Below are 14,615 nucleotides of genomic sequence, written 5' to 3'. Positions count from 1 at the left end.
GGAGACACGCTTGATCTGCTCTGCACTGTTTGACGGTTGTTTTCTCACGTTGTCACTGGCTCGGTGTGCCGTGGCGCAGTGATGGTATTATGCTCGCTGGGCCCAGCTGAGTGGAGAGAGAGAAGAGAAGGTGGGGGGGGAGAAAAAAAGAGCAGAGCAGCAGCGCCCCTGGCTGTGCCACTCCCGCCTCCCCAGACACCTTATTGTGAGAAAAGTCTCGGCTGAGCCCTCTGGGCCTTGTGGATCCACTGCCTCGCTAAGTGCTGGCCAGACTGAAAGGCACAGTGTCCTTGGGCTCGGCTCATTCTTTCCATTCTCTCAGAGGCTTTGTCTCACCAGCCAGGAGAGCAAGGGGAGAAAATGCCAAATTACACCCATGCCACCGAAACCGGAAGGTGTTCAGCGCTAAGATGTCATTTGCTGTTCTTGTTAGTCATTATGGTGCCGTGCTGAATCCTGAGAAATAGAGAAATCACTGTTTGTATTAGTGCTGGAAATTCAGAAATGACACAAACTCTTTTTCCCTCCTGAATTTGAAGCATATGAAACTTAAACATAGAAGGGGTTTGCTTGAGGGACAACACGACTCCTTAGAATGTTCAAACATCTTTGCCTGATAATATTCTTGGCATCTTTAAAGAAGCTTAATATCTATTGAGAGGAGCTGTAGGGTTTGACACAAGTATACTTTTAACGTTTCAATAAGTGAATAAAGTCCCGCTCCTAGATTTATTTTCTGGAACACTTGCTCGTTTTTCACCACTTGAAACAGAACACACGGCCGTCCCAATCAATTTCCAACCAAACCTGACACAATAAGAAGTGTGTATCCTGCAGCCCAATAACACAGCCTAATGGAAGCCTGTTGTAAATCATTTCTGGCCATGCGTCGTCAGTATTTTTTGCGGGTGAGGATTCTGAGCGACCCCTGCGAGCGGTGACATCATGACCACATCCTCCTGCCTCATTGGCACCGCCGATCCAGGCTCGGTCCCTGGCGGCGGGGCTTCCAGAAGCCGCAGCACCCCTCAGCCACACATGGGCTGCAGCTGGACCACCGCTGGCTACCCGGAGCAGACCGGGGGCTGCTCTGGGATCTGTGGTCACGCTCCATGCATGTATATATCTGCCCGCAGCCGTGGAAAAAGACCGTATAGAGATCAGCACGCAGGAGTTTATTTGACGCAAACATATCATCAGGGTCTCGGTGCAAAACCGATGTTGTATGCAAATCCACTCCCTGGATGGAAAGAGGTATAATGAATGATGTCAGTTCATAAAAAGAGAGGATGGGTTAGCAGCCATATTTCTGCTTTAATTAAAGACATGCTTTATTATAGGAAAAAGATGTACACTGTCTTTCTTTCTTTCTTGATTATTACCCGTTTCATAGTGAAAATGGTTCTCTGTGATTTCTCCCGCCGCAGAACCCCACACGCTGACATGGAGGGCTTTCTTCGTAGCAGCTTTTTACTGAGGTCAGTTACATTTCTGTTGTTGCCATTTAGGATCACAAGTTTGGGCGGGTTGGGGGGGAAGGGTTAGTGGGACTGCAGGGGTTAAACCTTCTGCCATATTTCTAAGCTTAAGACTCTGTATAACATATTTATCCATGCTGTGTGCTATGATTGTGCTCCTGAACTGTGTGTGTGTGTGTGTCTGAATGGCATGCTTGCACTGTCAGACTGAAAGCAGATCAGTCACAGGGGACAGATGTAGATGTCCCTGTCTTTCTTCATCTTCTTTTTCTTCCTCCTCCTCTTCCTGTCCCCTTCATGGTTTCAAGATTGTTTTTGCCTGCCTCTCCTGTCGTGAGAGTCTTCTTCAGAGATCAGATCTGCTCACAAGCTCCAGTTTCAAATTGTAAATATTCCACATGTTCAGTAGTTACGATCTGGTTGAGCCTGGCGTCGTGTCATTTGGAGGAAGACTGAGGAAGACCCAGGATGCAGACTTTGAACCAAAATAGAAGAGGTCATAAATTCCCAAATTTTACTGTCATAACTCCTTCTGGCGCCGAGTTCGCGGCCAAGCATGTGATGTGTAGCAGCAGATCTAATGACCTCGTTTTTGTGTTTGGGCACAGGAAAGTGTCGTACCTAGCATCGCTAATTGTTCCTGCTTGTCCACCAGTCACGCTTGATCCTGATTTGATCTCAAAACTTTTCCATTTTTGAGCGTCTGGACACTTATAGACGTAAATGTAGTCTGTTGGTGTGTGTGTGTTGTGCTGTTGTCATTGTGTTTGCCGTCCACACGGTAAAAGACCCAAACACAGAGGAAGGAATCATTTGAACTGTGTGTGAGTGTGCGTGTGTGTGTGGGGGGCGTCTCGGTGTGACCCAGTCTGCATGCCTTTGTCCCCCCCCCTCCCTCGTCCACCTTTTCTCCTCTTCGCCACCCTCATCAGAAGCCGGTCGCTGGCGCTTCCTGTGATGTTCTGTTGTTTCCTGTTGTCGTGCCCGTTTGCATTCAGCCCCACCATAAAGCTTTACATTTTTTGTTTTTATCCTTCCTGTGATTCTAATTAAAAATTTGTGCTGTCATTACACACTGAGGAAGTAAATAAGAGAGCGTATTTACCATTGGCTCCTTTCCTAGTCAACCACCTTCTCTAGACTCCAGTGTTGCTCCCTAATTAGGGCTGGCTCATTAGAAGCCACAGCAGCAGCATCTGCCTTTCAAAGCTGCTGTCAGCCAAACTTTACTAAAGCTAATGAATCCTCTTTGATTTCTTTTTCAAAAGGTCACTTATTTGATTAAATTAACAGCGTTTTTTTTTCCGCTCGCAGAACTGTTGGGGGCATTTTTGGAAAAGAAAGGACAATTTGGTACCATTAGTCTCCTCAGTCAAAGGCGTCCTTCAGGAATTTAATGGGAAAATCTGTTAACATTGGTTCCAAAATACAAAAGCAAGCATTAGAAATTGTTTATCTTTTGAATTTAATCATCTCCAGGTGAGAGGATAAAGAAAAAGTTTTGATTTGAATTCTGACTGAATTGAAATATTGTGTACAAACGCCATATTTGCACACTTAGCTCTGTTTATAAAGGAAGTGTGTTAAATTTTGGGGGCCAAAATGACAGAAAACAAATTCAAAGCACAGTTTAAAACTAATTCACCTCGAGGTAAATGAATAAACACCTCTCCTCCAGGCAAAAATGGATTTGGAGTCCATTTGTGAGGGAGCGTTTGCTGCTGGCTGCTGTGTGCGCTGGATTGATGGCAGGATTCAGGCTTCCTGCACGTCCAACACTGCCTGTGCTCATTTCAGCTCGTCTGGATTGTGCAACAAAGTGCAGGATTGTGTTGGACTCCCACCACCTGTCAGAACCAGTTGTGTGGATAACTGACGCTAGGCTGGGGGAGGGGGGGCGTTGCAGAAAGTGACACCTCTCAAATTCGCCAATGTTTTTTCTGCATCGAATCCTGTATCTACAGAAAACACGACCTTTGACCTTGGCCTTCGTAGCACAATTTCCTTTTGTTCTCGGCCGGACTCGGCTTGTGCGAGAACGCTGCGCAGTGATTATTCTAAGTAAACACATTGTTGCAGCCCTAATCCCAATCCTTCTGTCAATGTCTGTTTTAATTAAAGGAGAAGTGCCAGTAGAAAGACATCACGCACACTGGCTACAGATTGGAGGATGGAGGGCCTCAACAATCAGGCTGAGATTAAAGGCCGGCTTTACTTCAGGGTTAGCCCTTTTACTTGGATAAGACGCGTGTCCTGGATAGGGGGGTTGGGAAGGTTGAAAGGGGAGAAAAGGATACAAAGGTACACATTCCTCCAGTGAGGGATCCTCTCTTTCCTGCAGCAACAGAATGATGTCTAAGGGGTTTTCTGCCGCATGTACTGTAACACTTACTGCACATCTGGCCTCAGTAACTCATTACTTACTCTTCTAATGAGTCATCGGATTGGTTTCGAAACATCCGTACAATGAGTTTAAGCCACCACAAAAGAATATAGTTTCAGTTCATGGGTTGCCACGTCAACAGCCATTGTGAAAAATACATCAAGCTCTTCTTTTCGCTTTAACAATTCCCAACATATCAAATAGAACAAAGTTGAAGCTCTATGAATTATAAAATGTGCAAAGCGTCTTTAATAGGCGACTTTCCGCGCTGGCGTCATTGTGAGCCTCCTGTGTTTTCCTCTTTGTTGGAGTAAAAGAAAGGTGCTTTTCACTTCAGATCAATTTTTTATGTGCCGTTTTGTTTTTGCCATGAGTCAAACCGAGAAACTGAGTGACGAAGAAAGAGAGACAGAAAGGGGAAGGAAGAGAGGGAGAAAGAGCAGTGCAGAGAGATAAGAGGAGAGAGAGAGAGAGGGAGAGAGAGAGAGAGAGAGAGAGAGACGTCTTCAGTCTCTGTCTAGTCCCAGTGGGCAGGACCTCCCCCTACATTTCTGCCATTATTTGATGTAATGAAAGGAGAAAGTGTGTAACATTGAGATTGTTAATTAATTTAGTCTAACAAGATGAAGATAAATGAAACCCACTGAAGGTTGACTAGGCTAAGGGGCCCACTTAGCATTCCTCCTGCCCTCGAGCTCTGTCTCTCTCACTCCTTTACAATGGAGCACGGCTAATAGGTGCAGCAGCGCCGTGTTGGTACGACCCCTCCGCTCTGCTCTCGCCCCCGACGTTTACACGGAGAATTTGGCATTTTTCTGTCTGTCTGTATATTTATCTTCATCTTCTCGTTCTCATTTCTAATTTCCAAATGGCCGCGCCGCTGTAATGCTGTTAGTTTTGGATGCAATTATCAGACAGTATCAGGATGGCATGTCGGATAAAGCTCAGTTGACATCTATGTCTTCTGAAGTGAATTGATTTGGTGTATGTGCACAGTAGCTCTGTTGAGAGCTTGTGATATATTATTTTTTTGGGGGGACATGTTGCACACATACGCCCTTTTATCTTCTGGATCAGTTGTATTTCCTTCTGGAATGGAGGGAGGTTACATAAATGGCTATTCTCTCCAGCAACTATGTGGCCCCTTCACATGAGCCTGTGTGACTCCCAGCCTTTCACCATATGAATGCTTCTTCTCTAATGTTGCTCGGGGGCTATTTGAGCGGCAAGACAGACAAAAAGCAGAAAGGACATTTTACCACAAAGCCAGACGCTTGTCCTCATACGCAGCCCATACCGGCGAATCAGTAGTCTATCGAGGCCCTTCTTCACTGGACAGTTTTGTTCAGGGTCTTCATGGCAGCACAGACCAATCATTATGGCACCCATTCTTTGCTCCCTTAGTTCTCAAGTCATCAACAATGGGTTGTTGATTGTATGGAAAACACCGGAACAATTACGTCCTCTGTTTTGGTGGCAGGGCAGCGTTTTAAAGTGCAATCCTCGATAATGGCCTCATTATTGTTATTCTTGGAGCAGGGCTGAGGAGAAAGAAGGAGCTGCTCACCGTACGCCATTATTTTGCGAATTTCGATTAGCTCATCATGCCGTCTCCTGGCAAACAGAATCATGGCTAATTAAAAGTGAGGGAGCACTTTGCCTGTGACTTAAAAGGAGGAACTTGATAGGCTGTTAATATGAAAAAAGTGGTTAAAAAAAGGAGGATTAGAGCTGTTACCTTAGTTACTCCAACTTCCATCCAGGGAACAATGAACTTGTGTTCCTGCACCACCTATGTTTTAGAAACCCCCCCCCAGAAATCAAGAAAGTGAGTGTTCTGAAAGGACAAGACCCTTCTTCACAACAAAGTGGGATCCCGGCCTAACAGGCTCTTTGGTGCGAGCTGTTAAGCGAGATCACTGGGGGATAGAGGAGTGGAAAGGTCGGCGTGTAATCCTAGGACAGCGAAGGTCATCCCAGGTTTTTACAATAGCAGTTTGTTTCCTGACTCCATTTGTCTGCTCGAGAAACAAAACCCCCCGGTTCGACCTTTTTAGAGCTCGGTTAGGTGAGAGGAGAGTAAAGACGAGGTCAGAGCTGCTGGAGGAACATCTTTATTTCATCAAGAGGTGGTATCGCACACACGAGAGCTAATAGTTTCTTCTTCATTTAGTGATTCCCCATTGGCTCCTTGCACAATATTCCCTGTTTCCAACATTAAAAACACTGATATTTGTCCAGTGCACTCTATTTGCAAGTGGTCAGCTGGTGACGGCACTTTATCACATCTTTCCCATTTATTTCCATTAAACACTACACATCATCATATATTAGAGCTGCAGCTTTTTAGTGATGCCTTTGAAAATCATAATAGATGTGAGAAGTGGTGATGAAAATATGAAATGGTTGTCATAATAGCATAAAAACAATTTTCCTGGGCATTACAAGTGAAAAGAAAAAGAAACTTTTATGAGCTCACAGTAAAGAGATCCCCTCTCTCACCCCCTCTCTCTCTTCCCCCCCCCCCTCCCTCTCTCTCTCTAAAACGTGGCTGAGTTATAATGATCCATGGCTATCGAGGCACCGTATGTGTTTCTCTTTGAGTTTTATGTCCCTTATTACAGCTGCAATACGTCGGCTCACATTAAGCAAATTTATGGCCGAGGCCAGCGGAACAGCAGTACAGGTTAATGAATTTGGCATTACTAATTAAACGTTATTGAGGGATGAATATGAATCCTGTGGTCGGAAGGGACAGCAGAGGAAACGGGCAAAGGGGGGGAGGAGGGGGGCGGTGGAGGAGAATGGGACAGAATGGGACAGTGTCGTCTCGTTTTTTCCCTTTGAGTTGTGTTCACAATGAGGACGAAGGCTACCCAGTCTGTGAGGTGAAATGGAGGACGGGTTTAGTAATTTCAGTGCAGGAATTGTCTCTGGTTATTTGTGTTTGGAGAAATTTACTTTTCTATGTAATTTTGAAAAGTGAAACACAGCTGAAATGACTGAAGGGAAGGAAGTATTCTCCCTTTGCTCTTGTGTATTTGCTGTAATGTATGGGGAAGTAGTGGGTAAAAGGATAAATGAACAGCTGAAGTGATTATACACTCCCAAGGTAAGATGAAGACTATTCTGTGTTCTGCTGTGCACACAATTGTTATGTAGCATAATTGTCCAATTACTTCACTAACCTCTCAGAAAGTGGAGTTTAAAGGCCACACAGCAGCACCATCACAGGAAAATAACAATGAGAGTCAGATTATATGAAGCGAGAATGGAAATGTGGCCTGCACTTCCTCAAGGTCCAACATGAAATGATTCATGCTTTAGAAATAAAATAACTTTGCCTCATGAATACAATTATACAGTATTTAAATCCTTCCTCTCCACCAAGAGGGTTCTGTTTTTGCTTGTATTTGTTCGTATTTCAATACTTGGTTAAATTCTCATAAACCATAAAGAAATTCAGGAATACAAACAAGTGGTCTTTTCAATAGAAAGATACAGATTATATTCTGACATAAGGAGAGAAACCTATAACTGCTGCCATCATGTAACCAAGAAGGTGCTGATTCAGTGAGGTGCAAACAATTTGATCCTCAATCATTATTACATTACATTACATTACATTACATTACGGTCATTTAGCAGACGCTTTTATCCAAAGCGACTTACAATAAGTGTGTTCAACAAAGGTAGACAAAAGAACTTCAGGTTATGGATGCAGGACAGGAAGTACGGAATGACTCGTAATCAGAAGTTGTGGGAAAGCAACTTGGATGAGTTGATGAGCATTTCGATAACTCAAAATTAATGAGAAGATAAATTGTTATTATTATTTTATTATCCTTATTTGTATCTCTTTTTAATGGGACTGTTGTGCCATCTTTTAGATTCTGCTTTGACACACCCCTAATTGTTTCAGTCTTGGTCTCTCTCTCTTTCTCTCTCTTTCTCTCTCTCTCTTGCTCACTTTTTCACTCCAGCCGGCGCCTCCACACTCCATGTCTTACATACTCACCCTGAGAGCTAAGCATTTCAATTTAGATTTCAATTATCATGTTAGTTTTGTGATTAGACTTTAGTCCTCCAGGAATCAGACCTCTCTGCTCCTCTCTATTCCACTCTATTCCACTTCCCCTGCAATCACATCCCATCTGATGAATTGCGCATATAATTACGGAAGTTATTGAATATGCAGATCGTTGCTGACTCTTGGTTGGTGTGTGGTTTGTAATGCATCGACTCTTAAGTGTATCAAACAAGGGTCTCTGATAAAGACCCTCTCTGATAATGAGGGTGGGCCACTATGCGCTGTTAGTCAGAGATAACACACATCACAAAGGCTGACACTCAATTAAGACAGACTCCTTGTGTGTGTGTGTGTGTGTGTGTGTGTGTGTGTGTGTGTGTGTGTGTGTGTGTGTGTGCGTGTGCGTGTGTGTATTTTTGGGTCTGGCATGATGACCACCACGGCTCCAGAGTGGTCTGACTGGCCAGCCGGCACAAGGTGTTTATGAATCATCCAACATGAGGTATTTCCACCATGTTACAGCAGGTTGCTACTACCGCCGTGCTCCCTGTCCCATGATGCAATCCCTCAGAGCGTTTTAAGAGTGAGTGAAGCACTTTGCAGGCACACCCACAGGAGGAGGATGTGGGAAATTTTAAAAGTTTCAAAGCTTTTAGAGATCGTTTTTAAAATCCGGCTCTCTATGCAGTGAAAGAAGAAGAAGAAGTCTCTCCCAGACATGCGCTACAATTTAGTGCTTTTTCCTTCCTGTCAAAATACGACAAATGTGAATGTGACTTGCTCTTCAGCTGGGCCAATACATTTCCCCCGTCGTCTCACTAAGATTTCTCAAACAGTTTTGCACATTTGAGAAAAGGGGGGGAAAAGGAGCAAAGCGAGCGTTGTATCCTGTATTTTTAGCCGCTGCTGTAGTGATGTAGCTGCCGTTTATAGCCGATCTGCCTCCTGACGATGGAAGGCTGCCCTGCTGACACCAGAGAGGGGAGCGGTTACATACTGCACAAACTCTGCACCACACCGATACAATGGAGTCCCGATCGGAATATGACGACTCTGAGCATCTAACCGAGCGCCCGATGATCATTTAACACATGCATATCAGGCCTTATCAGAGTGGTGAGATGCTCGGTTGAGATGAATAGAAAGTGTCATGGAAAATCAACAATCAAGCAAACTTCACCATCTTAGCATTTTATTATCTTTCATATTTCACATTTATGCACTTCACTTTGGAGTGGCTCACAATGCCCTGAACGCAAAAGTAATTATTTATGCTAATAGCAATTTGTGAGTATAGATAGTAAATCTTATATTAAAGCTCAACCTCTATTTGGTGTGCAACCTTGAGAAACGGCAGCCAGCTGGAGCTTTTAACTCAACGTTCTGCCATATTCTTTGTTCATCAGGTCATATATTTAATACTTAACATAACTGCACAGGCACTATACTGCAATGGTGTTCAATCATGAAAACACACTTTTAATTTCCCCTTTAAATCTGTGGAGATGTCTATTCAAAGGAAAAACCCTTGAATATGGTTTCAATCAAACTGAAACAAAGGCAACAATCATTTGGTTTGTTGTGGATCTTGCAGACGGTGGTGCGTGTTGGAGGGCGTGACTGTTGCCGGGTCGTTTTCACTGTCATGGCTGTCTGCTGTAATTAAACCTCAGAGGGCTTTTAGCACATTTCACCGTGGCACTGTACCCGGCCTTGTGTATATTATTATTAGGTTAATAGGATTGCAAATGCTTACACCAACTCTTAGCTTAACGGGAGGTCAAAAGGTGATTTAAGGGCTTACTTAAGAGCTTAAATAGCATTGTATTGGCTGTCTTAATAGGCCAACACACCGATAGGAAGTGCACACACGACTGGGCTCTGCACTTAAATGCCTTTGTGACCAGTAAAGCAAAAGGAAAAATTAATGGGCACGCTTTGCCAATGTGGCCAAAGGGATTTTGGTGCCCTTTACTGTAAATAGTGTGTTGCAAGTGGGAGCGACCTTTGTCAAGTCCCAGCTATTGTTTGCAGATCGGTTACACACTCTGCAGGCTGTGAAAGACACATCTGCTACCTTCAGCTTTGCAGATAGACCCTGTGTGTGTGTGTGTGTAGGGTGCTGTAGGTGGGATCCACAGCTACCCTGTCATACAGCTTTGCCACAGTCCCTATCCTCTTATCAAATATTTGTCTGGCCTTCACCTGCTATTTGCCGTCTGTTCTGTTTGCTTTGTTTATTGAAATCTATTTGAGGCAGATTGATAAAGTTTCCACTGAGCCAGTTTTCTGATTTTAGTCTGTTACAAAATGTATACGTGTAGATTTGGAGTACATAGGGGGTTTTCTTTGTTTTGCTAAGGTTCTCCAAATGTATGTTTAGAGGTGTTTGACAAAAACATAGAGTATACTTGAATATAGGACATACTTATATATAGAAATGTGTTTTTTCTACCATTTAAGCTTGTGTTACCATTATGAGAAGACACAGCAGGAATTCTTATTTCATAGCATAGCTGTATAAAAGTGTTAAATCGAGCCTTTGTAGCATAAGACTCCCTTTAGGCTTTTAACATCAGATATAAAACCATATTTGTTTAATGTGTTTTTGATTGATTTACTGATTCAGATCCAAAGAGTGGTCATAAATGTTCCAGGACAAAGGGTCTCTTTGTATGAATGGGGCCCCAGTTGAAATGGAGGAGTAGTTTGAGATTACCAGATTATTTCCTCGTAGCCCAGTGAGCGAGGCGAGGCGAGCCGCAGCCCTGCGCCGTGCTGTGCTGAGGCTGAACATAATGAGTGTGGTGGCAGGGAACCACAACAGAGCCGGGGCAGAGGCTTCCTGGGAACCAGAGGCCCGTGGCCCGCAGCCAAACACACACACAAATCTCCCGCCGCACACTTGTGGCTTTTTAAGAAAGCAATTTAGTTAATTATTTCATTTTGAAGCACTGTCATGCCGCTTGTGACGTCTGAGCCGGCCGGCTGAAGAATAAGGAGAAGGTATCAGTAAACAGCAGCTCGGCCGGACGGGACACCGCAGGAAAGCGCAACTTTGCAACGGAGCGGAATGCTGCGTTTGTTGTGAACGCAGCACAAATCTGACACGGGTAATAGATTGTGGTAGGTATATCACTTGTGGCTCCGATGCCTTTTTATGCTTCACTTTGGACAAATGCAAGAGGAGCTGAAGCACACGGAGCGGTCAGACACATGGTTAGCAGCAGACTGTTGAGGCTTTTTGTGTTTCCACTACAGTGGCTGGAAATACAGCACGTTTTATGTTCAGCCATGTCTGTCAGCTCTCTGATTTTATGAGGGCTGTGTTTCACATTCATTTACTCCAGTTTTCTCAGTGCCTGCCCGTGAATGAAACCATCTCAGCAGGGCTAAAACAGCAGCTTGTACATGTCTTGTGTGAACCAAATTTTTAGGCAATTACTCAGATCAATGGCTGGGATGTCTGGTTCTGCGCCTCAGATCTAATTTTTTCTCCATCCACCCTCTTTTTTTCTGTAACCTGCCAATCACTCCTGGTAACTTTTAACCACCTCCAAACAGAGCCGGGTGCCAGTCATTCATTTAGTCCTTCACTTTCCCTCTGCTTCCTCCCATCCAACCTGTCAGTGGGACACACACTGTTGACCATGCTTTCTATTCAGTGCTGGCAAATTAATTGGTTTCACTGGTTTAAATCAGCAATCAATGTCAGTTTCCCAACATAATAAGCCTTAATCATAAATCTTTGAGGTGTGGCTTGTCTGACCTCTATTCATCATGCCTCTGCTTCATGGCCTCATCTGGGTGGAGCAAATGAACTACCCCTGTTTTGATTTTCCAATTGATGTGTCACATGAGACGTCGCCACTCTCCTCCCCTCCCCTCCCCGGTGCTCCCTGTCCGGGCCCTTCTTCTTCTCACAGTCCTTAAAACACACACACACACACACACACACACACAAGGGCTTAAAGACAAAGAGGGGAAAGAAGTCCAGTTGTCACAAGCGGAGACACAGTTGTGTGCCCTGTGAGACTGCTCAATGAATGCCATTAATTTATTCAGAAAGAGTAGAAGAATAGCAGAAAGGGGGGAAAGCTAAAGAATTAGAGGTGGGACTCAGTGTAGCTAATGAGCTGTTGTCCTCCCAGCCTGAAGAATGGAGCAGCTTCATTAAAGCAGCGCCGAAGGTAATTTCCTAATTTTTCCCACTAGCAGCAGAAATCCATTTGTAAGATGAGAGTGAATGAAAGGGGACAAAACTGCCTTTCTTTCCGGTAAACATTGTAAATTTGACAGTTTGGTGACCGGGATTTGTGAAGCGCTCGACGTAAAAGTAGGAAAATACTACTTTTGCACATTCTGCAGATTTCTTGCTCAGCTGAGCTCATTCTGGCAGTCAGCATTGCGTATAATGCATTGTGTTTTCAGTAATAAATCTGGAACATTCACAGTGAAGATTACTCGGTACATCTTGATTTAGGAGGCAGAAATGAAGCCTGAAAACCAAACAGAGTAAAATAACAGGTATTTGTGTAATGACTTCACATCAATAAAGGCACCGAGTGTTACCCCTCAGTGTTTGTAGAGATTGTCTATATTAGGTAATCTTGAGTTTAAAGGGTTAAGAAAGAGAAAGGAGTGAGCAAAGTGAAACTGGGCCGCTGTGTGTTGGCATTCCAGATGTCCAAATGGCAATTGCGCCAAGCGTAGTTCTGCTGGGCACCAAAGCTGCCAATGATGACCTCATGATGGCGAGACCAAAGACTGAGGCCCATAGTTCTCCTGCCATGCAGCACAATAACTCCCTCCCCTCATAACCCATTCACTGTCACTGCTGCGGATGCTTCCCCTGCTCCCAGCGAAATTCCTCCCTCATAATTAGCCATTATTCTTGATTATTTGGCCAAAAATCCAAGATTGTGTTTTTTCTTTTATCTGAAAGGCCCCGGCTTTTCTCCTTTTTAACTTCCTCCCCCCCCTTGGGATTTCTGTGTTCCCTGTAGACACATTGTGCATCTCTTTGGTAACTTGGGATGAATCCCCCTACTTCAGCTTGGCACCCCCAGCCAGCTCCTCAACTCACTTTTCTGGGAACTGTGAGCGATGTTACACTCGATTTGTTGAAGTGCAACCGTTTGCTGCAAACTCTCCAGTGCACAGAAGAAGTTATCTTTATAAATGACAGAATGGACCTGCTCTGAATGGTGCTTTGTTTACTGTTTTACAAAAAGGGGGCCCCCTCTATATTTCATCTGTCACCGTTGCTTTTCTCCCCTTCGACAATGCTCGATTGTTTCCATGAAAATTTCAGGTTCCATGAACGGGAGAATTCTGTATTATTATGTTCCTGCCAAATTCCGATCCCTGTTTTCCTTCTCGCGCTCACAAAGGGCTCATAACTTACTGTCAACTATGAGGCAAGCCACAAAGCTCCACTGTTGCTCAGCAAATAGGGTTGTGTTGGTTGATGGCTTGACTTGCTGTGAAGTTTGCTTAAGTGCGGCAGCAGCAACAGAAGGCTCTCTGGGAACTCCATCCCCCAGCAGGCCCAGAGAGAGACGCGCACACACACACACACACACAGCACGAGATGGAGAGGAGGGAAGAAAAGGAAAACAAGTAGCTTTTCTTGTCTTTCAATCCCATATCTCTCGGGAAGGCTGGTTGAGGGGAATAATGGAGTTGTGGATCCTGGAAAAGCTCTTGCTACCATTGTGATTTAAGGGTTTCTCAGGATAGATTTTATGAAAACAAAGGGAATTTCTGAGCAAAAGATGATGCAGATGATGCAGAAAAAAAGGGGCGGAAATTTTGGATGACCATCCTTCAGTTGTGTGTGAGCGTACGCCTGAGTGAGCTGCTGTGTATCCCAGGGAACTGTGAGGCTGTTTTGCCATCCAGCTTTGCACTTGTGTCCTGGGATCAGGAAAAGGGCCAATGGCACAGGGGACCAGAGGAGGAGGAGGAGGAGGAGGGGGAGGAGGCGGCCAGGGATTCGGTGTGTGAGTGCTCATCGACCCTGCCTCAGCAGAGAGACGGGGACACTTAAGCACTCTCACACCTGCATCTGCCTTGGGTGGCGAGCGAGGACGCCGCCCATGCTGTCAAGGCAGCTGCGGCAAGTGTTTAAAGTGAGACACAAGGCGGGGTTCCTCCAGCAGCATATTATTGCAAATAATTTACCCTGCAAAGTAATTATCAATGCTCTGCTCAATATGTAAAGTGTGCACTTCAGGTGTCTGGCTTAATTTGCTCTGGGTGGCTATCTTTTGAGTGTGGGCTTTAGCTGTGGTAACTGTGGCTGTTTGTAATGGAGGAGGCATCAGGAGAGCACGTGAAGCCGTGATGAAGTGTCGCTGTAATTGAGTTGACTTTTTGCAGGGGAAGGTCAACATTTACGGAGGAACAATTTAAACAAATTCATTTCGACAACTCTTCAGTCTCTGTGCTGCGGCGCACCTCGTCAGAAAAACTATTTTCCCAACCATTTACCGCCTTTCAATATCATTATCTGCAATTACTTTGTCGAGTGAGATTTAAGGGATTTAAATCAATTTGCGTACCACTGACTTAAATGGACATATAGAAGTACGCACATCCAAACATCTGTGTGTGTCTGTGTGTGTGTGTGTGTGTGTGTGTGAGAGAGAGAGAGAGAGAGAGACTATGTGCGAGAGATTCCGTCTGCACTGTGAGTTGACTGTAGGCAGAAGCCGGGCTC

General features: G+C 44.6%; 1 protein-coding gene across 6 annotated transcripts in view; it reads left to right on the top strand.

Moving 5' to 3' along the window:
* Window positions 1-14,615, top strand: part of sox6 (SRY-box transcription factor 6) — a 134,728-nt gene that overhangs the window by 27,173 nt on the left and 92,940 nt on the right. For 5 of the 6 annotated variants that reach the window (XM_076155543.1, XM_076155542.1, XM_076155541.1 and 2 more), the window contains exon 3: window positions 1,428-1,478. The exons of the other annotated variant lie outside the window; for it this stretch is intronic. In XM_076155543.1, coding sequence (XP_076011658.1) covers window positions 1,444-1,478 — 35 coding nt within the window. In that variant the 5' untranslated portion in view covers window positions 1,428-1,443. The remainder of the gene's footprint in view (window positions 1-1,427; window positions 1,479-14,615) is intronic. 6 annotated transcript variants of the gene reach the window in all.

The sequence above is a fragment of the Genypterus blacodes genome, unplaced genomic scaffold, assembly GCF_046128005.1.
Source record: "Genypterus blacodes isolate CSIRO-AG114 ecotype Tasmania unplaced genomic scaffold, CSIRO-AGI_Gbla_v1 ptg000067l_1, whole genome shotgun sequence".
Classification (NCBI taxonomy): domain Eukaryota; kingdom Metazoa; phylum Chordata; class Actinopteri; order Ophidiiformes; family Ophidiidae; genus Genypterus; species Genypterus blacodes.
Note: the sequence above shows the minus strand (reverse complement) of the source record. Positions and strands in the feature narration are given on the sequence as shown.